The sequence below is a fragment of the Oncorhynchus kisutch genome, linkage group LG8 (genome assembly GCF_002021735.2).
Source record: "Oncorhynchus kisutch isolate 150728-3 linkage group LG8, Okis_V2, whole genome shotgun sequence".
Classification (NCBI taxonomy): Eukaryota; Metazoa; Chordata; class Actinopteri; order Salmoniformes; family Salmonidae; genus Oncorhynchus; species Oncorhynchus kisutch.
Genome location: NC_034181.2, coordinates 44,705,721 through 44,714,481, shown reverse-complemented (window position 1 = coordinate 44,714,481; position 8,761 = coordinate 44,705,721). Strand labels below are relative to the sequence as shown.

The 8,761-nt window shown below is 46.4% G+C and overlaps 1 protein-coding gene across 1 annotated transcript in view; it reads right to left on the bottom strand.

The window, feature by feature from the left end:
• Nucleotides 1-8,761, bottom strand: part of kiaa0825 (KIAA0825 ortholog) — a 153,221-nt gene that overhangs the window by 86,374 nt on the left and 58,086 nt on the right. Inside the window, exons 15-17 of the mRNA XM_031830426.1 lie at nt 6,390-6,617; nt 5,760-6,174; nt 1,452-1,611 (exon numbers count right to left, since the gene is read on the bottom strand). Of these exons, the coding sequence (XP_031686286.1) occupies nt 1,452-1,611; nt 5,760-6,174; nt 6,390-6,617 (803 nt within the window). The remainder of the gene's footprint in view (nt 1-1,451; nt 1,612-5,759; nt 6,175-6,389; nt 6,618-8,761) is intronic.

The window sequence follows — 8,761 nt, the reverse complement described above, 5'->3', positions numbered from 1 at the left end:
TATCTCTTTTGTGTTTTTATGTCTCTCTTCTATCGCCCCCCCCCCAGTACCCCCTCCCTCCTCTGTCTCTCTGTTTTATCTCTTCTTCTCACCAAAACCCCCCCACCCATATGTCTCTCTCATCTCTCTCTCTTCTCTCTCTCTCTTCCCTACTCTCCTTCTCTTCTCTCTACTCTTCTCTCTCTACTTATCTCTCTATCTCTCTCTGCCCTCTCTCTCTCGCCCTATCTGTCTCTGCTCTCTCTCTGTCTCTCTGTTCTCTCTCTCTGCTGTCTCTCTCTCTCTTGTCTCTCTCTTATCGCCACATATGTCTCTGTCTCTTCCTCTACCCCCTCTGTCTCTCTCCTCTCTCTCTTCTCTCTCTCTCTCTCGCCCTCTCTCTCTCTCTCTCTCTGTCTCTCTCTCTCTGTCTCTCTCTCTCACCCCCTCTGTCTCTGTCTCGCCCCCTCTGTCTCTGTCTATCTGTATCTCTCTCTCGCCCCCTCTGTCTCTCTCTCTCTCTCTGTGTATTCCCTGATTGATTGGCCCAACAAAAGTAGAAATGAATCAGACCTCATTAGAAATAGAAACAGAGATACAAGACAATGGCAGAGGATGAGGCTATGTATAGACATCCAGACACAGAGATAACTATTTCATGGTAGGAGCTTACTTTCTACCCTCATTTCTACAGTGAAACCTTTGGTATGGTTTTGCAGAAGTGCAGGAACAGGCTTGGTGCGGTGGTGGTGGTGGTGGTGGGGGGAGTGGGGTGTGAACAGAGGCACACCAGTGTGGATCCACTGCACACACATCAGTCAGCCTGTCACCCCCCCCCCCCCCCCCCCCCCCCCCTCCTGCCCAGCACACTTCAGCCCAGCCGTCCAGCATGACCTGGCCATCCTTGTCTTGACCTTGTCTGGGTAGAGGAGGCTACTAGTAGGGGTACTTTGGAACATGTTTGGGCCTCACCATCTCCTGGCTACAAAACAACATCCCTCTACCACTCACTGAGGCTGAGAGTCATGGAAGAAGGATGAGTTGAAGAGATTTTAACTGTGGTATAAGTGGACTTGGTGCTATGAGTTACAATATTGACAAAATACATTATATTTGTGTACAGCCACCATAAGAAAAAGGACAATAACCAAGAAGATATTTGAGGATCTTTAGACTTCTGTTCTCCTCCCACCCCTTTCCTTCCTCCCTCTCTCCCTCTCTCCATCTCTCCAGCCCCATCACTTACCTGTACTACACATACAGTAAGTTGCAGGGAGGTCAGTGGATACTACCGTGTGATGGTGTCAGAGTTGGGTCTTCCTGGTCTCAGCCAGGCAGCAGGCGGATCCAGCGGTAACCCCCCCCCCCACACTTTCACCCGCTCCCCCTACCCCTTCCCCCCCCCCCCAGAGCAGACGCCGGCCCCAGGCCAGCGGCCACCAAATTGCGGGGGAGAGGGAGTCCTTCCTTACCTCATTGACTTGGATGATATGATAGATTTGCCTCAGGTACTCTGAGCCACGTGGTTTGTGGCAAATCTCCAGGAGTATCAGCCCTATTTTCTGCTCAGTCGCCTCAGCCACACCGCCGCCCCTCTCCTGTGGAACACCACTCTCGCCCCACTCAAACGCACTGAGAGAGTGAGAGAGACAGAGATAAAGAGAGGGGGGGGTGAAAGAGTGAGAGGTGAGATACAAAGAGAGAAAGAAGGAGGCAGGGGAAAACAAAAAGCCACAGTTGCCATGAATATCTGCTACCTGAACATTCCATTTCTTTGAGGGATTTAGCCAAAGAGCTCCAAATACATGGCCACACTATATTCTGTTGTGACCCGCACTTGAATGTATATGAAACCTTTACACTTTAAAAACATGTAGGAGGGTTCAAGGTTTGGCCTTTTATTTCCTTGCAGCTCTATTGTTCCCACTTTTCGTTGAACGTTTCAATTGCAGGCCTGTTTTCTAAAACCGTTTGTGTGGATCTCGTTCTGCAGCATTGAGGTGTGTATGGAAAGTGCACATAAAGTATAGATACAGTGTGTTCTGTTCTATCAGAGTCTCCAGGCGGAGGTGTTTCAAAACAGAAAGGCCTGGAATTGATAGAGCTGTGATATAGTATAAATGATTTCACTCTGTGTGTGAGCGCGTGTGCTTGTGTGCGCAATACCTACACACACACACACACACACACACACACACACACACACACACCCACACACACACACACACACACACACACACACACACGCGCCTTACCCTAGCAGCGGCCCGAGTCATTTCCCTGCCCTTCCTATGTTCCTCGCCATTGCCACGACGCTCGCCGTCCGTCAAACGCTCTCCTCCGTCCGGACGGACTTCCTGTCATTGTTTTTTTTCCCCTTTCACATTCTCTCCCGCTCTTCTTTTTGTAATTATAAGGTGGCAGAAACATTGTCGCCTGTCAGGCAGCTTTTGGCGGATGTGACATTGAGAGAGGTGGGCGAGGCCCTTCCTTCTCCCGGTAGCGGGTCCGTGTCAGCACCTGCGCTGTATCCTTTCCTGTCCATCACTGTGCAGGTGAAGCAGATGATTGGATTCAGTCAGCGGGGTGATTAATGAGGGCCTCTCTGGATTTGGGACAGCCTATCAATCATGTCATTAGGGCCAATGTGCCCTGAAAGAGGCAGACCTCCGCCAAGGAATAACTGCATTCATCTTCATCTGTGTATTCATCCCGTCAGTCCAGTCAGGGTCACCATGATGGAGAACAATAATCTTCTCCTCTACAAATTACTTTACAAAGACAAGTTGGAAGGGGGGGGGGGGGGGGGGGGTGGGTGGTAGAGTGTGTGAGAGGATAGGTTGGGGCGGTGGGGGGTTGTTTTTAGACTGGCGAGCCCCCATTCCCTCCCGCTGATGCCACTGTACACTGATTGTTTACAACCCAGGCTTCACTTCCCAGTGAAGGTTATTTTAATGAATAGTAATGATCTCAGAGAATGGCTCCGACAGGTGATACATAATCACTCTTTCGCTTTTTCCCCTCCCATTTACCCCCTCTTCTCCGTTTTTTTCCGACTTCCACTACCCCTTGTTCCTGTCACTAGGAGCCGGCCATTTCCTGGAACACTTGAGCTAATCTGTTCTCCGTCTTTCTCTCTCTCTCTCTCTCTTTCTTTCTGCGAGCCGCTGTGTTTGTGTGGTTCCGTTACCCGGACGGCTAAATCATTTTTAACGAGGATAAATGTGTCCAGACTTTTCTGCTCTTCTCGTTGGTCTTGAGCGGTCAGAGGTGCAGGTTCTGGGAATAAGTCACCAAGCTCGGGTTCAAAGGGCAGACAGTATGAGCCAAACTCAAACCCAATTTCCCATTGCCTTATTTTGTTTTCCATTCAGACTGTAGGATGTCCATCATTTACGATAAATATCGTGTCTCAGAATACATTGATCTTGTTCTTACAGATTCCCATGAATAACGGCTGCAACCGATGACGCAATCCATCAGGGTACACACACGGAATTAAAGAACATTTCTGAATAGCATACTGCTCATTAAATCATTCTGTCACAAATACACGAATGCAATTTGGCTGAATACACCATGAATCAGACTGAAACACTTTTGTATTTTATTTAACCTTTATTTAACCTTTATTTAACCTTTATTTAACTAGGCAAATCAGTTAACCATCCTGCTGTGTTCCGGTCGAATTGGACCGATTTACAAGTTTTCTCTCTGAAAAAATGTAGTTAATTTAAATCTGATTGTCTTACGGTTCCAAGACTTTGTCCACACAGGGCATCTGAACACACAAAATACATTTTGATGATTTTCAACACCTCTGGTGTTCCCAGGTCAAAAATGACCGGTCATTAGAAATGAATGGGTGAGACTACAATTAGTGTATAAAATTGAGTTCAGGCACATTCCCATTCATCACATGGACACACTTCCTCTCCCAGACCCCCACATGCATGTGTGTTTGAGCACACACACCTCACTCCCCTTCTTGGCTTCCATGGCAACCCCCACGGGAACCTTTCCCCAATAGAATCTTTCCCTCACAGATACCACACCTGTTGGTATTCTCACAAACAATTGCAACATTGTTTCAATAATATATAGAACTGTTCTCGCAGCTCTGGTATGTACAGCTTTTTTGAGGCCTTGCTCACAATTCATTCTGTGGCAGCACAATGACCAAACGATATACTGTATGTGAGGCTCTTGATCATATCTTTGATCATGACACTGGTGAGGAGGAGAGAGTCCTTGTTAAACTTAGACACAAAGTAGTCTGTGATAAATAGTACAATATGTTTCATCTGAGTATTTGTTATAGTCAAAATAATCCATACGATTAGGCTTTTTTTAAACTCAAAAACGAGTTGTATGAGCTCAGGTCAACGAGGCCTACAGGCCATAAATAGCAAATAGAAGTTGAAAGCGTATAATGTTCACAAGAACTGAAGTTGATAAAAAGATCTAACACAACATTAGGTGATAATATATGGATTATTATGGATTTATAATCAGTTATAATGGGGTGGTCATTTTGGCCCGGGAACACAGAATTAATACACATGAAACGAACACAACAGGAGGGTTAAGAACAAATTCTTATTTACAATGACGGCCTACCAAAAGGCCTCCTGCGGGGTAGGGGGCTAGGATGAAAAAATATATAGAAATATAGAACAGAACACACATCACGACAAGAGAGACAACACAACACAGCATAAAGAGAGACCTAAGACAACAACATAGCATGGCAGCAACACACGACAACAGGGCGTGGTTGCAACACAACATGACAACAACACGGAAGCAACACAACACGGAGGCAACACAACATGGCAGCAGCACAATATATGCGGTGCTGCTCCTGGCAACGTCATCTCGTCGGTTAAAACTGTCATTTTGATCCCATGGATGGTCAGCCCTGGCATCCATAGCTCTGTCTGAGAATTTGAGAGGGGCGACATATCTCCAACCCATCCCTCATCTGTTTGCCAAAACAGTGGTGGGGTGTCGGTTTTGCTGTCCTTTGAATTGCAGAACGCCCCTTTAAGAAATGCCACCAATCTGAAAGGGCACTTTTCTCATAGGAGGGCAAAAAAGGCCCCCCTAGGTCCCTATCTGTGTGTGTACCTGAATAGAGGCCCTTATCCTTCTACAGTGTTACATTGAGCCCGATGAAAAGGTGTTTTCCAAGCCACCTTGAGCTGTCGTCTTCCGATCGTAATTATAAGTAAACACAAAACATAGCGTGGGACCAAACACTTCCCTTGCAGGTCAACAGGAATTTATGGCAGGGTTGACTTCAGTTGCAGGTCATGTGGTTCTCTCTCAGGGCCATGCTTTCATATCATTTGCCTCAACCAATCTCCTCCCACAAAATGGCAGATGGATCACTCAACAGAATGATGTGTTGGAAGACATATCGCAGTTACAATATCAAAGCTAGCGTGACTAATGATCATCTCTTTGGTTGTAATAAGTCCTGAATGGACAGTTGATATGTTCGACACATCCTGAAGACTATAAAGAGAGAAATGGATTGACCGCAGCTCCGTGTTTGTACACACAGCAGGTGTCCAGAGTTGACCTCTCACCTCTCGGAGCAGAGCTTGCGGGCCTTCTGCAGGATAAATTAGGTTTGGTTAGGATTACAGTTAGGTTAGGATTAAGTTCGGTTGACCTCTCACCTCTCGGAGCAGAGCTTGCTGACCTTCTGCAGGATAAATTAGGTTTGGTTAGGATTACAGTTAGGTTAGGATTAAGTTCGGTTGTCCTCTCACCTCTCGGAGCAGAGCTTGCGGGCCTTCTGCAGCTGCATGGAGCACCACTTGGGCCTCCTCTCCTCCAGAGCCTGCAGTACCTTGTGCACAGTGGGCTTGGGCACACCCTTCTGCTGGCCCTGGCCCATGGTCCCCTGGAGGCACTCTGACAGCAGGGCCAGTCTCTCCTTGGCCCCCCGGTCCAAAGGCAAGCCGCACAGCAGCTCCAGTGAGTTGGGGTCCTCCAGGCACTGGCAGAGACAGCTAAGGAGGGCCCAGAGGAGCAGGCCTGTGGAGCGCAGCTGCCGAGCATGCTGGGAAAGGTGTTTCTCTGCGGTGTGGAAGAGGAAGCGTACTGGCAGAGGGAGGGAAGCCACGGCCGAGGGCAGGTTGGTGTAGATGAAGGAGAGGGCCTGGAGGGCCAGATTCACCACACCTGAACAGACAGGAGAGACAAACCAGGGGTAAGGAAACAAAGTGTTTCAGACAATACTGAGCATGAAATAAATATGTTAATTTAGCCAATGGATAATCAATTGAGTTCCGGTGTACTACAAGAAGAGATGCAATGCAAATATAATTTTTTTGATCCACACAATTTAGTCCACACAATAATCCAGCTCAGAGTGAGACAGTGGCGCCAGTACGTACTCTTAGCGGATTCCCTCCCCTTGGGTGTCTGAAGGGTATAGCTCCACTCCTTGGGGACTTTAGTGAGGATGTTTTCTGGGACGTCCCGTCTGAGCAGGGAGGAACAGGGATCCTCAGAGGCCTGCCAAGCCAGTACCATGGTGACCAGATGGCGCAGAAGGCAGTGGACAGGCTGGTTGACCACTGCCCGGATAAAGCTGATCACCACGGGGACAGGCCGCACTGAATCTAGGACAGGCCAGGACAGGACAGGGTCAGCAATCACTTTCATGACAGAGGAAGAGTAGTCATTCTGAGTGTTCCAGAGGGCTCTTCTTCTAAAATTGGCTAATGCTTATCAATAGTTGTATTTAAATCAGCAACTTATCGAAACCTGGAGGTGAGAAAACTCTGTCAACCACCGATTATAAATCACAATTTCAGGAGAGAAAGATTATTTGAGGGTGAACAACTGAAAACAGAACAACAGATTTAAAAAGCTGAACGTTGCAACCGTAAATCTTTTGGTGCGGAGAAGTTTTTGAAACCCACTACCAGGGGAAGAGAGGTATTCTGTATCAAAGCCAGGTGGGCATTAGGTGTATACCAGCTTTGCCGAAGTCAGGCCTTTCAACGTTTTGGCCTTCAATACCCTGTACATATGAGTACCAGATCAGCAACAGTGTGCAGCTGTACGGCACTCATATCGTTTCCATGGCATTAGCAGTAAAACAAAGAGCTACATCAGAGAGATTTAGTACAGTGGCAGAACTGGAATGCATTGAAGTCCCAGGGGAATCCTACCATCTATAACTCTCCATCCCTTCAAAACAGAAAAAACACCTGACGTGATATAGGCCTGCTACATGGTAAAGCAAGACCTCTGTCTCCAAAACCTCAACCCATTTGTCAAAAGTCACCCCATATTCAAACCCTGTTCACAACTCAGCACTTATATAATCACTGACTACTTCAACACATAAGACTTCAGCCAGCTCCAGCTGATGGTTAAGTCATTGGACATCACAGACTGTCAAGAACACAGAACAGTAGAGAAGTTCCCAGAGAGATCAATAGTTTGGTTCGGGGAACTCCTGTGCCCCAAAATTAAATTACACACCATCTCAGTTGGGAGGTGCATCCCAGAGCAGCAATTAAGCCAACGATAGCAGGAGACACACAGAAAGAGAGAGAGAGAGAGAGAGAGAGAGAGAGAGAGAGGAAGGAAGAGAGAGGAAGAGAGAGAGAGAGAGAGAGAGCACCGGGTGACATTGAGACGACAGGAGTGAATCCACCACTGTCTTCTCTCCTTCTCCCCTTCCAACCCTCCTACCCAATCACCCTAATTTATGCTACAATAATTACCTCTCGCATGTGATGGAGAAAAAAAACTATAGCAAAAGGAGCTGGGACTGCACAGGAGCCCTGATTAAACCCAAAACCAAAAGGAAGTGTCAGGGAATAATTGCAGTCTGTGTTATTGAGCACTGAACGATTAGTAGTACGATCAGCTCGACAGGATGAGCTGATGTTGGAGTGGGACTTCTTCTATGTTTTGTCATGGAAATGACAACACGTAAACAGTCACCAGAGAGCCAGTTAAGGGAGGGTTTGCGCTGCAGTTTAGGATAATTTGTACTGAGCCTCGAATCCATTACGATAAAAGCCCACTTCGGACGTGGTGTATTCGTTAGAAAGGTGACGACAGTGTTTACCTATGGGCATGCACACACGCTAGCACGCATGCACACACGCACTCACACACGGCCACATAACTACTAATAGCGTTAACCTATATGTTGATTTGAACCTGATGTGGGTCAAATAGACATCTCAAATCGTTTCATATACTTTATTTTAGGTGTGTTTAATTTAGCTTGGAGTTTGTACTTTTGGGACTATTCCATTGGTTCCATTGTACCAGTCAAACTAAATCAATTGCAGCTCAAATTGGCTATTTCCCAAAACGTGATATATTTGGATCCAGATCTGAACATTAGGGACCATGACAAAGTTAGGACATAACGTTGAAGTCAAACGTTTACATACACCTTAGCCAAATACATTTAAACTCAGCTTTTCACAATTCCTGACATTTAATCCTTGTAAAAAGTCCCTGTTTTAAGTTAGTTAGGATCACCACTTTATTTTAACAATGTGAAATGTCAGAATAATAGTAGAGAGAATGATTTATTTCAACTTTTATTTATTTAATCACATTCCCAGTGGGTCAGAAGTTTGCATACACTCAATTAGTATTTGATAGCATTTCCTTTAAATTGATTAACTTGGGTCAAACGTTTCAGGTAGCCTTCCACAAGCTTCCCACAATAATTGGGTGAATTTTGGCCCATTCCTCCTGACAGAGCTGGTGTAATTGAGTCAGGTTTGAA